The 15613-nt window shown below is 38.5% G+C and overlaps 1 protein-coding gene across 3 annotated transcripts in view; it reads right to left on the bottom strand.

Moving 5' to 3' along the window:
• SVEP1 (sushi, von Willebrand factor type A, EGF and pentraxin domain containing 1) overlaps positions 1–15613 on the bottom strand; it is a 126228-nt gene that overhangs the window by 55169 nt on the left and 55446 nt on the right. For all 3 annotated transcript variants that reach the window (XR_011147880.1, XM_069002437.1, XM_069002438.1), the window contains exons 7-19: positions 14963–15160; positions 12418–12536; positions 11064–11193; positions 10298–10405; positions 9933–10064; positions 8492–8686; positions 7201–7322; positions 5757–5865; positions 3669–3857; positions 3111–3344; positions 2432–2593; positions 1543–1704; positions 534–695 (exon numbers count right to left, since the gene is read on the bottom strand). Coding sequence is in view for 2 of the 3 variants with exons in the window: in XM_069002437.1 (XP_068858538.1) it covers positions 534–695; positions 1543–1704; positions 2432–2593; positions 3111–3344; positions 3669–3857; positions 5757–5865; positions 7201–7322; positions 8492–8686; positions 9933–10064; positions 10298–10405; positions 11064–11193; positions 12418–12536; positions 14963–15160 (2022 nt within the window). In the remaining variant the exon portion in view is untranslated. The remainder of the gene's footprint in view (positions 1–533; positions 696–1542; positions 1705–2431; positions 2594–3110; positions 3345–3668; positions 3858–5756; positions 5866–7200; positions 7323–8491; positions 8687–9932; positions 10065–10297; positions 10406–11063; positions 11194–12417; positions 12537–14962; positions 15161–15613) is intronic.

The raw sequence follows: 15613 nt of genomic DNA, 5'->3' as shown, positions 1-15613 counted from the left end.
GTTAATAACACTGTATAGCAAGGTCCCTATTCCATGGGAGCATTATAACTGCATGTTAGTAATGCATATAAAGATACACTGAAAAAAGTGAATTTGTGGGAATAAAAAGCAAATTTTACAGTTCCTATTACACAAATATGTATTTGTAAGGACATACATTTCTAAAACACATATGTGTGTGTACATATTAAAATATTTTCTATGTTTTTATATATAGATGCATGCATGCATATACATATTAGTGTGTATTTATATATGTTTCTCTCTATAGCATATGCGTATAATATACATAAACAGTGTACACACACACTGCATATGTATACTCTGTTTATTGAGCCTTGGTATGTATCAGAGTCACTCTTAAAAACAGAGGCTACACCAGCAGGCAGAACCAGCTGAGAACTTCACTGGTTGAAATCAAATGCCTGCATTTGTCCAGAAAGTAAGTGGGATGTTTTCTATTAAGACTACTTCTGACTACCCTTTAGATGGTCCCCTTATTCACTTTATCCAGCAGAGAAAATTTGGCTTACTTGAACAATCTGTGATGGATCTGGCACCAATAACAGTTGTTGTTCCATAAAAGGGACAAGACAAGCAGTAGGACTTTCCTGGATCTGGTTGATAGTAGTCTCTGGGACAAGGGTAGCAAGGTGTCAAACCTGTACGAGAGAACTCGCCTGCAAGACATGGTACTGCAAAAGCAAAAAGATCTTTTTTGAGCGATCTGATCTCTTGCACATCCACCTTACTACCCTCCACCTCTTTTTTATTGCTTTCTGTTCTCCTCTCATAGCCTCTTCTTAGACTTAAAAGGAACAGGATGAAATCTGCCAGGAATTCACAACTCTAGGGAATGTCAATTTAAAATCTTCTGTGAGGTGCCATGTTGTTCTCAAAGGATTATGGAAATATCTGGAAAGTATTTCATTTTATGACTTTTGCTGCTCTGGGGGCAGCTTTTAAATGGAACTTCCCTTGCATCTCTCACATGTTTTTTGTTTGGTCAGTTTTTTTACTTCATTTGTTTGTTTTGGTTGTTGTTAGATTTTTTTCTCCTTTAAGAAGGAGTAAGGACAAAGACAAGGCTTTTTTGCACCATGTATCCTTACAGACTATTTCCCTGGGAAATCTTCTAGCAAAGCTTGTCAAAGACAGTTGAGGAGAATTTCTTGGAACAAATTGCAGAGAAAACTGTGTTAAAATTCAGAATTTTTGCACAGAAAATGAGGGAGAGATAACAGTGACAATTTCCTTTCTCTTATGTGAGGAAAAAGGTTTTATTTTCATTTAGGTACCCATCACATATCTCATTTTATTCCTCCTTATATAAGAATCCATCTTGAAATACAGGAGGAGGGCAATTGGTAGCAGGAAATGACCTATCATTTTGCTAGGAAATGTTGCTTGGTGTACACTTAACCAGAAGAAGAATTCAGTCTAAGGCAGATGAACTGGATTACATTCACTGATGTTTAAACAACAATTTAGACATTTTTAATATTTAGTTAAAAAAAAATCATCACCCTTTTTGTTACAAACCTCCACAAGCTGAGACATCCACGGCACCTCTTTTTACTGTTGATGTATTTTCTGGACAAGAGATGCAATTCCTGGATCCAAATGATGGCTGATATGTTCCAAGTGGACATGTTTCACATGTCTCAAGACCATTAGGTGAATATGTTCCCTGCTTGCACTGAGCTACAAGGCAAAAGAGTTCAGAAAGATTAAGCAATGTCCAACAGGAAACATGGCTCCTGATCTCTGAAAATAATGTTGAAATTACAATACACATCACAAGGACTTTTGTTTTTGGAGTGTACTCTACTCTGAAGGACTTCATGGGTACAAAGAGCAAAAAAAAAAAGCCAGTTGTGGTAAGGCACTGATAGTGCAATTGTGAATTATTAACCAGTGAATTCTCTTCCAATCAGCTTCACAGATGATTTACTGCAATCCAGTGACTCATTTTAATCAACAAAAATAATGGTAACAAAGACAATAAAAATTAAATCAAACTAGCTGTTTCCTTTTCAGAGGAAGTTACGAACACACAGTGGTTCTGAGCTGTTCAATGCCTCAGCATTGTAGGATAGGATGGAGAGGGGCTGGGAAGGATGACAGTGGTATTAAGTGTATTTTTCTCTGAAAAATGGGCATGCAATCTCAGAAATGAAATACAGAAATGAAAGACTGAAATTAAACAAGACATCAAAGGCTAGCTCTTCTTAAAACCTCTGCCCAGGCATCCTGCATGCCAGAGCATTGGTGAAAACTTAGATATTTCCTTATGCATACACATTAAGGTGCAATTAGGAGCACTCCTCATTTCACAGGCTAGCTTCATTCCAGTATTTCCATCATGGGGTCCAAAGGGATGTCACCAAGAATTCAGAAGTGGCTGCCTGAGTAAGACGAAAGTTCTCACCTTTGCACTCGGAGATGCTTCTAGAGTGTAGATACTCAGTATAGCTACCAGATGGACAACTTTTGCATTCCAGCTGCCCTTCCTCATCTTGATAGGATCCAGTCCAGCAGCTTTCACAGGTAAGATGCTCCAGGGAGTAATAGGTACCCAAAGGGCAGTTGACTATAACGTAATGTTGGAAACATAAGTTTCCCTCAGAGTGAGAAATCATACATACCTGTCTTGCCCCTGGAGTTCCCATTTAGTCAAATGCTGTTTTTTATGAAATGTGATTCTATTCCTCAGCAGATAGGGTATCTCTCTGGAACACTGTGAAGATTTAACTATGCACAGGAAATGGAATCCAATTCCCTATCTTAGCTACACATCACTCACAGGACTAACAGGGTTAAAAGACTGCATACCAAACACTGTTTTCTCCGTATGACCAAGCATGGATTTGCCTGTCTTCCCCTGGGACTAGAATCCTGGGTACAAAGCATCCCTTTTCCACAGGCCTTGGTTAGGAACATAAACATCCTCTGGAAGTCAAACTGTGCAAAGCATTTTTGCAATTTATTGTTATGGGAGACCACAAGCACTGGGCTGTGTCAAATCATAACCCTCTGCAGAACTCCTCTAAAACCTTGTTTTGCAAAAGGATTTTAAATACACATAAGAAACAAGTCGTCCAGCTTACCACACATTCTCCCTCTCAGCACAGAACCAGGCCTGCAGAAAAGAAAGGCCTTCTCGGTCTCCAGTGAGTTGGTGTCAGCTACAATGAGCTCAGATGCAAACTGAAAAGAATACATAGGTTCCTTATTGAGAGTTCTATTCAGCCTGTTTGTGATCATTTCCAGAGTTTTAAGGAGCCGTCTCTGGTTTTCCAGTTCCAATGTATCATTTCTTTCATTAGGCAGTGGCACGCTAGCTGGAATATAAACAGCAAACACAAAAAACACACAGATTTTGCAGTCAGCACTTCCAGTGTACTCTGGAATTTATCAAGAGTGCAACACTCAAACTTGTCAGTGGAAAGTGGAAGAGGCCACGTGCACAAAGCCCTCCATGAAGGCTATGATCTTTCCCTCAAGAAAAAGTCTGTGATGAAATGGCGCTACGGCTGTGTCCAGAGAATGGCCATCTGCATCTTCACCAGGCTTCTGTGAGCTGGAGAAGTTTTTACTGACCATCTTAGAAATAAAATTTTTAAAAAGGAGGAAGCAGAGAAGTTCCATGTTTTGACTTGTCTCACCTGTGATGTTAAATATTAACTTGATTTTTTGGTCAGTCATTGGAACATTCAGCTTATGCCTTTTGACCCGAGCAGGTGCTGCTTTTACAGAGGCAGAGAGATGCTTGGATAAATCTTCTCCTTGTACTGCATCAACAAAATCACCATAGGAATAATCCAGGTTGTTTGCTGTTCCCCAGCCAGCAGGGCCTGTGAGACATTAAGAAAGAACAAAAAGAAAAGCAACATCATGTGGAAAATAAGTACCTGTACTTATTTCTGAAATACAACTCCAACAGAATGGGGTCTGTTTGAAGCTCCAGATGATGTGTATTGACTTTGACTCTGTATAAGTGGCTACTGTACCTGCATTTTTACCAATGAAAAGTCTTACTCCTAAGTGATACCCTAGGTGTCCTGAGTCTTGTGAAATTAGCCAAAGCTTTAAAGAACTAGTTATAAAAGTTACAATGTTGCAATTCTTTCTCTTCCTCTGTCCTGCATGAACCCACACTTGCATCCTCACCTGCCAGCAGCATCCTAAACAATTCCATATTGCCCTTTATTCCACTTCTTGCTTACTTACAGACAGCACAGCCTATGCCATGTTTCCATTGCGTCTTCTCACAAGTCCTTGTTAGAGCAGTTCTAACATTGTCTGGCCTCTCAGAAAAGGCATCACCTTATGTGTGTATTACCCCAGATAGGCATTTGTTGTTACACACAGGGAGTCAAATTCAGCCCCTGTATAATGTCCTTCACCACTCTAACATGATTTCAATCAGCATTGCTTCTGTACACAATCTACTTCTCATGGTTACTAAATCTAGAGGGATGTGGTCTATTACATTGATCTAGATTATTTTTTAAAAAACATGAAGATAGAAGAAATATCTGCCAGTCATCTGTTAGCATTACCAAGATTATGCTTTATTTACAGTGGCAACTAGGACAAGTTAACCCCACAGTTTAATATCATGTGAGCATTCCACAACTAATTTTCTAAACTTCTGTCACTTATGCCTTGAGGAGAGTTCTCATCTCCTGCATCTGCAGTGTAAAATCATGAGAAACTCCTCAAAAACAGCAACAAGGTTATTCTGGTAAAAGGTTGACATGAACCAGATGAGAATAGGACCCTACATTCCACATCTGTAACACTGTTTTTTCCACATGCCTTTACAGATTAGTTCCAGCTGTCATCAGCATTCGTCCTTACGCTGATGACAACTGCAGACAGTACATCCAGACCTGCTGTGTGTCTGAACACAAACAAATGCTCTCAGAGTGAAGCATTCTAAAAGGTGAGCATAAGCAGGAAGTTCTACCAAGTAACTCCATTATAAAGCTGTAAGAGAGACACAGTCCTATGACAGATTCTGATGTGGATCTGCCAAAATGCCTCCTGCTAAGACAGGTAAGGTATCCATTTTCAGCATTTCTTCTCTCAGCACTCCTAAGGGACTCAGAAAGGCCAAGAACAACAGCAGCACAACACAGACACCAAGCTGTTCAAAAATGGACTAAAAATGAAAACTTACTTACTTTGGCATAAACCAAAGTGGGAACAACCACTAGGATGGTTACGGCTTTCACTCTGATATAGCTTACAGTCATGGTGCAAAATCTGCCCTTGCATGCAGGAAGTATTTTCACAGCAAATGGGCCAATGTAAGTGCATATAGCTTTACACAGTGAGGATTCTTGGCAGATCTGAACCAGCATCACAGATGGTCCTCATCTTCTTAACAATCTCCAAATCTAATTCTTGTAGCTTTTCAGTATTTTGGTTTTCAACTGTATGTGATTAGGAAGTTACTTTTTTCTAGGCTAACCAAGCAGGTTTCTAGGACTGTATGTGTCTGTGCTTTTCTTCCCTCCCCACTATAAGGCATCTCAGGAAATTCTTCCTCCAGATTATATAGGAAGAAGCATGGATACCAGACATCAAACAGTTCCACAATATTTTTATAAAACCTATTATGTAATTGCTTATTATCTTATGAGTGCCACAGTTATTTAAAATAAAAAATCTCACTAAAGATATTGTGGCAAGAATCCCACTGCTTTAAATCTGGGTGGCTAAGAACCTATGGAATCAATAATTACCAATGGCAAATCCATTTTCATAATCATAATTATATTCCAAGCAGTGTTTCTGTGTCTGATCTTCCAGTCTGCAGTCAATATCATCGACATCATTACAGAACGATGGGACCTTTCAACATAAAGAAGAATAACATTAAAAACATAAAACCACATAAAGCCCTCTCTCCTGACTTATAAAAACTTCTAATTACAAAGTAAAGCACTGGTTCTGCCAGTGACACTAGTTTTACCCCTTCATGTCTCATGGGCAAGATGTGCCAAAAGAGGTATGTTATATTGATACAACTCAGAAATAAGAAAGCAACTTGCAGGAGTATAATCTCTTTGTTATCGAAGACCTTTTTTAAGAGAAGATGTCAATTCATTACTCTTACAATTAATCACTCTTCCATGTGAAATCCCAGAAAACAGAAATATATTCAGGCTTTCTTCTCCCTGCTGAATAGCTCATATTTATAAAGCACTTGTGTTCTTTCCAGCTACATTACTTGTAATTCTGTCAGGTTTACAAAAATGCTGTCACTTTTTTCTAACTTTCAAACCTTACTTCTTCATACCCACCTCTCCCTATCCATGGAAAGGGACTTATGCACCAAAAGATCTCAGAGAGGAGGGAAAAAAATCTCAGGAGGACAGAAATCACATGACAGAAAGACGCTCCTGCCCATTCATTCCCACTTTTTGCATCTCTGGTAAAGTTTCAAACTCTTGGGAATAGGAATAGGCATATTCAAAACAGCCTTTTTGAATGTTTTCCCAGACTGTTGCATTTTGGTGTAATTGGTTGGAAAGGTCACTACCCATTTTTTCCTTATTTTCTTTTACTTGCCAAAATAACAGCTCAAGCACTGGTGGTACCAGGGAAAGAAACAGAAATAAAACCAGTCAAGATTTCTCTACTGGAAAGAAAAAGCCTGATTCAGGGCAAGAGACTCATGAAACTCATGAAACCTGAGCAGATCTTTGCTACTGGATTTAAGTGCTTGGATGTACACATCAAATTTGGAATGCATCCATTTGTACATATGCATGTTCATCATACTATTTGGTTATATATTATACACATTCTAAATAAAATACATTTATTTTATGATCACGTCCAACTTTCAAAAATAGCCCTGAGGGGACAATTGACTGGGGTACTCAAAACTACACAGGTTCTCCTTGGAAGCCTACTGAAAATCTACGAGCTGCAGCTCCCTAAACAACTTGGACACTTGCATAAATTCTGCCACATACAACTCCACATTGAAGACTAAATTGAACTACATTTAAAAGCCAGTGAAACATCTTTATTTTTAAAAATAACTTGTCACCTTCTGAAAAAAACGCAATTAACTTAAGGCCTTCTGCTGTTAATTTCCTTGTACAAAGTTAGCTAACTGGAAAAAGTCACAATATTTTTCAAGAAGTATGTAAAGGGAAGGAGTATTTACTAACCTACCATTTTACCAAGAGCACTCTGGAATGCATCAGTAAAGCTGTTTAGAAGATTGTTGTCATCACATCGTGTTGCTTTGTAGAGCATTTCAAAGGATTTGAATCCATGGTTTGCAAAACGATTTACTGAAAAATGTTGGAGAAATAAATTTTTACTGATCAGTGCAAGAGTTTCAGAGATAAAATGAAGATAATTCAGGCTAAAACTGGAATACAAGGAGGCAAGAAGCAGAGTCTTTAAATCAGCAGTTTAAATGGATCACTCATATCTCAGCCAATGATATGACCCTTTGGCAGGCATAACATTTACTGGAAATTTTAAAACATATTAAAAACCAAGTCATTTTTCTACTTCAGCATTTTCTAATTGGAAGAAAGCTGTGAACTATCAACTAAAATTCATGCTAACTTTTTACTGAGAGGAAAGCAATAAATATAAAAGCCTTATTACTAATGTTGCTAGACTAAATATAAAAAGTTCTCACCAGAAATTAAGCAAAGTTCCAACATGTCCAAGTTATGGATTTTGAATCGGTATCTCTGAAACATAACTCTCATTTGTTCATAGCTGAAACACTGATCTTTTCATGCTGAAACCAAGAAATTGACTCCGATGGAAGTGGATGCAACACTAGATATTGAAGCGCCTTGGATCCCATGCCCAGACAATATTGAGACTGTGACTCTGGAACATCATAACTCTGCTAATATCAGCTGGCAGGTACCAGCAGCTGAGGATAACTCTGGTGACAAGGCAAGTCAAAATCTATATCTATTTAACTGGTACTAAGACTGGCTTCAAATGTAGTTCTAATACATATATTATAAAAAATGTCACCAAAGGTGGAATATTCCACCACTGAAGTTTTGCATGTGTCCATCCCAGAAAAAACACATAAACTCTTCTAATTTGATGATAATTAGATATGTAAATACAGCACACACTATGCATTTCAATCAGTAAGTTGCCAATACTGTTCTATTCCTATTAAAAAGACACTTCCAGTGTTTGTTAAAAAACTGTTTCAATTAAACTGTTTGCCATCTTTGCTATTTTGTGATTCCTGGGATTCAAATTCACAGCTATTTTTGTGGTTTAGACAGCTTCTGAAATACCACATTTACAGACTTCCAAGCATCATTTCACAATATTTGTAACAATTCAGAGGCAGAGGACAGAGAATATTTGTTATAAATAAATAGAAGTCAGAATTTCTAAAATATTTTCATTTGCTTTCTCATTAAATATAGTGTTTCATGAGTTGCAGATTCATCTCAGTACCAGTAAGACTTACAAGAGCAGCTAGGCCACTCTGGAGAATAAGGTGGCTTCCAGAGACCATCTTCATATGCACAATAGTAGTTTTCACTTGATCCTTCTGAAAAGCTGTAACCCTCTGCACAGTGCAATGTGCAATTAACTCCTGCTTCATCTGATGTGCATATAAAATCACCATTCACAGGTTCAAAGGAAACTTCACAGGGAGAACCTAGGAAAAATGCAAAGATTTATATATTGATTAATGTGGTGAAATAAGTGATCCTGCATGAAAATGGCACTGATGGGATTTCCAAAAGTACCTAGTAGTGACTTGATCTTGCCTCTGTTGAAGTTTGTGGAAGTATTATTTGCTACTTCCATAAAGTCAGGATCAGGCTACTGCTAAATAATTCTCAAATTCTGCCATTGCAATTGGAAAACCAGAAACACGAAGACTTTAAAAAAATATATATATGAAAAACTATTTACTAAAATAATATAAAACCTCAATCTAAGTTTTCATATGAACTTTACACAATGAATTCTAGTAATCTGTGTTACATCTTGAATTCTAACTAAACATTATGCATTCTGCACCATCACAACAACTCAGGGTAACCTCATAACCTCAGTTACAATTCATTTTTCAGGCTGACTGTGAAGGAGGTTGTAAACATCTGTAAATGCTATGTCACAAACACTGAACCACAAGAAGTCTGAGGTGGTATAGACCTTGATACAATGCCAGTTCTAAGCACTGGTGGGTCCTTGCTAAGATTTAGAGCAAATCAGAGACTAGCACATCCATTTTGCAACTTACCTTTCCTGAAAGCTATAACCAAAATTCCAGTCTGCATGATTTTAAATTCTCTCTTGACTAGCAGATATTTTTATACAGATGTTCAAGTAATACATAAAAAGTAAAAAGCAGATATAGAGTAGATTTTTTATTAATATTTTATATGACAAATTATTGTTTGGATTTTTAAGGAAAAAGCAAACTGGGGGGAAAAGATATCTATGCAATAAACAAAATGCACTAGTATGCCTATAGGGACAGGCATATTCCAAAATCTAGAGTGTTTTATTATCTTCTGTAATATTTGCATGAAATTACAGAAAAATTGGCAGAAAGTTTTCCTTTTAACTACAGATATGAAGTAAGATTTAAGTAACACCTATTAATACATTTCACATGGTATCTGTCACAAAACCCAAAAGATCCACTTTTATGTTTTACTGCTTAATGAATCATAATTTCAATGCTTTTATACCTAATTTGAATTTATTGAACCAAATTCACCGCTGTGCTGTTTCAGTCTTAGATAGTACTAACGAATAATTTGATTGCCTTCAAGTTACTCCAATATAAAAAGGGAATAACTAAAGGGAGGGGTGGAGTAATCTTGCATACTTTATGATATTCAGTTAAAACAATGCCATATGGTCTTGCCCAGAAGATGAAGACAACAGACCTTTGAGGACAATGTGGATCTCACATGTCCTGTTATTGCCAGAAGGATCCACAGCTGTGTACTGAACTGTTGTCTCTCCTTTGGGAAAGCGATCTCCGGGTACATGACTCCTAGTGACAGTCAGTGGACCACCTAGAAGAGTTAAAAGACAATCTAAGGCATTGGTAAGCAAAAGAGTCCTGCTTATATCCAGCCCTGACAAATGGAAAAGGAAATGGCAGCAAATCTTCAAAATTATGTATTCTTAAAAATAAATAAGTAAAAGCAACTGCAAAAAATCTCAAACTCCAAGGGATTAAGAGCAAACAGGTGGAGTTCTCTAGCCTTCCACCATCTCCTGCATGTTTTGGGGTCCACTATCTCACCTGAATTGTCTGAAAATTCTGGTTCTTCCCATGTCGCTGGGTAGTCATTTTCCACTGCTTGTATGGGTGGTGGAGATCTGCATCTGTCAACTACAGGAGGTTCTGCATCTGCAGAATTTGAAAGGATGGCATGACATTACCTTACAGAATTACTGCCACACTCAAATGGCATCTGCAACCAGAAGAAGTCAGGTAAACAGCAGCTTTAAGCTCATATTGGAACATCCAACAAAGGTGAACACATGGAAGTTGCAGCAATTGGAAGATGCTGAGTGAATGGACAAAAGTAATTATTCTGCTGAACTCATGGCTTCTGCAGTCTTTGCTTTCTACAGAGCAAACCTTGGACTACCTGCAGGACTCCGGAATAACACAAGTGTCCTACAGAAACACTTTAATAGTGATTTGCACCAGTAACGTGTGTGAACTTTGGAAACTTTGTTGGAGTCTTTCAAGAATTAAATAGAGATTTATGATGAAAGCAATAAGTGACAATGCAATAAAGCATTTAATAAACCAGTCTGGGGAGAAATCTTAACAGTCAGAAAGAATGGCAGAATAAAATACACCTCAAACTGAACATTGCAAGCAGTGACTGCACGTATGCAAACTGTGACCCAGGAACGGCAAAGCCTTTATCGGTGATGACAATAGTCCTGGGCTTATAACTGCACACATAAAGACCAGTGACTCACAGTCTTTTTCTGCACAAATTAGGTTGCAGCCATGACAGACAGCCTTCCCAGTGACTTTTACCAGCACTTACCAATAACCCTGATGTTGAATGTACAGCTTGCCTCATTGCCTGACTTATCAGTTGCTGTGTAAGTAACATCAACTTCGCCAATTGGGAAAAGAAATGGTGGTATGAAAGCTGGGGTAACACGAACTGAGACCTGTTATAGGAAAACACTTGTTATTTAAAAGCCAAAGCTGGTTACTAATCATGGTATTCATGCTTCAAAAAGTGGACAGACTAGTATTCTTCAATGTCAAGCCTGTTCATGCTTAATGCAAATAGCCTCTTAAAGGACAGACTTTACAACAGGGTGATCTATGTCCCTTCTTAAATCTGCCTTCCTTATAGCAAAAAGGATTTCCCTAGTCAGGATCTGGACCCTGACCTGTTGCAGATTACAGCATTGTGCATTTAGAAAATTCCAGACTGATGCTTGTTTGTCAAATGGCACTGAAGGCACACTACATCGGCTTAGAACCTGTTTTGTCTGCAGACAGCTCTCCAGCTGCAAGGGCGACAGACCTGGGAGAGGAATGGAGCACACAGCTGTGGGCCATAAGTTACATAGGCAGTTTGAATCTATGTATGTGTATGAGTCAATAGCCCACAGATGCTTTGGTACGGCACTTGGCTTCCACAGTTCAATGAATGTCCCTGTGTCAGCAGAGCTATAGTACCTGACAATAGCTATGCCACAGATGAAAATGTGTGAACTTCAATCTCTTTTACTGGGATAGCTCAGTTTCCTAGTGCAAAAATCTCCTGCATTAAAAGCACACACAGACTCACTGTTCCTCTGCTGACTCCTGATAAAGCATTCAGTTGCTGTAACTTGATCATGCCTGAGTCGGTACAGAATGTTGCTCTTTATGAAACAGCTCTGAAGCAAGTTTTCCTGGTAACTCCATTTCCAAGCCTCTGACATCTATGGTGGCCAATGGCCACACTTCTGAACCTTGCACAGGAAAATCAGATTTCTCTTTCTCACCTAGGAAGCTGAAATTAGTTTTTACTTAACCCAGCGTGTACTTGTTAGTCCTTTAGATTAATGAACTGATTTACTTCCTTCTGAGAAGAGTTTATTAAACTTCTTCACATTCTAAGTGCTCATTTTTAAAGCAGCTGTCTTCATATTATAAACGAGAACATTCTTTCTTTTTACCACATAAATTAACCATATGAGGTTTTATGCACTGAAACTCCATGCAGTGTTCTGTGGCTGTACAGCTCTAATCAAGACAGAAAATGCTGAATTCTCAAGATAAAATTTACTAGAAGATTTTGCTCCTGCTTATCAGAAGAAAGAAATTCTAGTGGATGATAAAATTAATCGAAATCAGAAAGACTGCGTCCAGTTAAATAGATACAGATTTTGACTTGCCTCGTCGCCAGAGTTATCCTCAGCTGCTGGTACCTGCCAGCTGATATTAGCAGAGTTATGATGCTCCAGAGTGACAGTCTCAATATTGTCTGGGCAGTGGATCCGAGGCGCTTCAATATCTAAACCAGGAAAAGGACAATCTAGTTTTATATGTGGTATTATGGAAGTAAAACCTCTATAATGGTTAGACTGAAACTTGTTATAACCACTCTTTCTTGTAATGCCTGGAATATAAATGTACATATTTTTGTAACCTTCCTGTCTCTGCCCCTTTGTAATTCTTGCCTAGAGATTCACACATGACTAGTAAATTCTCCGGCGGAAAGAACTGATTTTTGCTGTATTTTTGTTTATCACTGAGCACAACAATATTCTGGTTTCTACAAAGAACCAAAGCCCAAGGAATAAGTAGGAACTATTTTTTTTCTTTTATTACTCATCCCTTCCTTCTCTATCGTTTCCCTGTCCAGACACAGGACACATACAGATGAAAACACTTGTTTCTGACAGTCAGTGACTTAAAAAAACCTGGAAGTAGCTGTGGCATGATATATATATGCTATGAACAAGACAATAGTGACTCTAAAATTCTCTGGAGCATGCTGTGGAACTGACTTAAAAGTAACAATGTCAAAATTTGGGCAGCAGTTGCTGGAAATGTTCCTTAACAAACTCCTGTTACAAGGTATAATGTAGGACAAATGGAGTCTTCTTGTGACATGTGACAGTGCCAGATGGTTCCAGAGGACTGGTGGTACAATATGGGTAACATCACTACCAACATTTACACCTCAAGTTTCTCTGACAAACTTGAAGTACTACTTCAGTTCCCTGGCATAGAGCCTCCCAAAACATTTGTGGTGAGGTTATTTTATTGCTGTGGTGTTGTTTGATGAACGGTCTCTAGACTCATAGGACAAGGACACATTTGGCTCTGAACTCATCTATGCCCAAGAGGCTTTAAAACAACTCAGAACTGATATCACTTATATTTTTATTATGAAATAATTCCGGTACAGACATAACTTGGGCAATTAAATTACATAATTAAGAATGAAAAGTAATAAATATATGTGATTTTGCCTTCCTTTGAACTCATTCAAATGAAATTTTTATTAGAAATGTACTCTTATAAATAACTACCAGTTATGGTTCACACTCCCTTGACCACAGCCTTCAGGCTGGGGCAAATTCCATTTAAAAGTGAAATTCTCTGAAAGGGCTAATAATAAATAAGTCAGAAAGAAAATGGCTCTTTTGAACTGGCCAAATATGTTGGCAGCAAAACAGAGAAAGACAGTAACAATAATGAAAGAATTGAAATACAACTGTTCATTTTTACTCAAAAAGAATAACCTTCAGAGTTTCTCAGTGCCTCCTACGTTAGGGGTTTATGCACTGGTAATATCTAAAAGCTTGAACCCAAGCCATGCTGTTTTATCTTGATCTAAACACTTCAGCTTGTGCTGGGATCCCATCAAATATTAAAAACTGTGGTTTGGCCCAGGTTTACACAAGAGATTCAGAAAAACAATGTGGTACATCATGAAATGGGAAACAGTATGTTTAAAGAGAGAGACAAAATCTTCCTGGCCTGTACAGAGAAAAAAAGCCTCAGTTTCTGTAGCGACCTGGCACGATGAGTGCCGTAACTGTTTTCTGTACTGTTCCATCACCCAGTGGCTGGCGAGGGCCCCAGTTTGGGGTGAAAGCAAGAATTCTCAGAGCACAATAGTTCATGAAGAGGTGAAGAGCATATTCCCAGACAAACTCTTGTTTTTATCCTGCCATAATCCAGAGCCAGACCCCTTCCATGTCAGTTATGCATGTGTGTACAGGAATAAATAACCTAGCACTTCTGGAAGAGGTGGGTGAACATGGCAGAACTGTACTGAAATGCATGTCACCATCTTCTGCCAACTTTACACTGTGTCAGCCAATGCACTTGATGTTAGCCAATGCACTTGGTGTTATCCAATTTTGGCCTTAACTCTTGTGCACTGTTGCTTGGGGTATGTCAACAGCCACAGCCACTCAAAGACAACTGAAATGAACATTTCTCTATAGTCTGTCTATCAGCCAGGGCTTACACAGCCTTCACAGTTTTGCTCTACAACGGGGTTTATAAACTTGTGCTAAACCAGTAATGACAGTATTATCATTGTTATTTTATTAGAAGTGTGGGTTCCACTTTGAGTATTTTTAAGCTACAAGCTTTTACCTCTACTATGAAATTTTAAATTTATGTGCACATCAAGCCTTTTAGAGGGCAGCCTCCTATCAACTGAGAGATGGAGCCCAGGAGAGGCAGTTGATGATGAGCACTACAAGATGACACTCAAGTGACCTCTGAACTCCACATTTTTATTACAAACTACAAGTAAATCTGACAGCCGAGCTATAAAGGTCCAGGCAACACTTCTTACACACTGTTTAAGTTTTACTTTCCCCAGTTCAAACCTGACCTTACTCAGTTATTTGCTGTGCGCTTCCCTTCAATTCTGCACTCGTGTGTACACAGACATGATTTTGTGCTGGTCTCTACCTTTACACAGAGCCTCCTGGATGTTTGCACTCCATCTCCCAAATGAAATGCACCTTATTTCTTCTCTAGCTCCAGACAGGATGAATCCCTGGGGACAGCTCAGCTGGCACACAGTCCCAGAAATGGCAGGCTCCAGCCCACATCTGGGAGGGAGAACTGTCACACCTGCTGGTTTCTGGAGGATGGGACAACGCTTTTCTGCAAGACAGCAGTAGAACATGATTTATAACTGACATACACAAAGTACACATTCAAAAAACCTGCAAATAATGTCATATGGAAAGTTAGTGGGAGCAGAAAATACATGGTCCTTTCAAGAGTCTGTAGGGGTATGAGTGCATCAAAACATTACAACCTGATGAAACTTTGCTACTTGACTTTCAGTGCTGAATGAAGTAAACAACAGCCAGTTTATCAGGTCTTCTGTTGTCTCACTCATGCTCTTCACTGAAACAGAAATATGGTAATATTCATGCAGATCCCCTATATCTCACTCTCTGGATTCTCTTTTCTTTTTTCTTCTTCTTCTTTTCCTTACATCTTCCTCTTTCATGGATGCTCTGCAGCTGCATTTCCTTGCTTCTACGAAAACTAGATCATAGCAGGAGAGAGATAATAGAAGACACATCTGTAGTCTTCTACAGCTTCTAT

Source organism: Aphelocoma coerulescens (assembly GCF_041296385.1).
Source record: "Aphelocoma coerulescens isolate FSJ_1873_10779 chromosome Z unlocalized genomic scaffold, UR_Acoe_1.0 ChrZ, whole genome shotgun sequence".
Lineage (NCBI taxonomy): Eukaryota > Metazoa > Chordata > Aves > Passeriformes > Corvidae > Aphelocoma > Aphelocoma coerulescens.
Note: the sequence above shows the minus strand (reverse complement) of the source record. Positions and strands in the feature narration are given on the sequence as shown.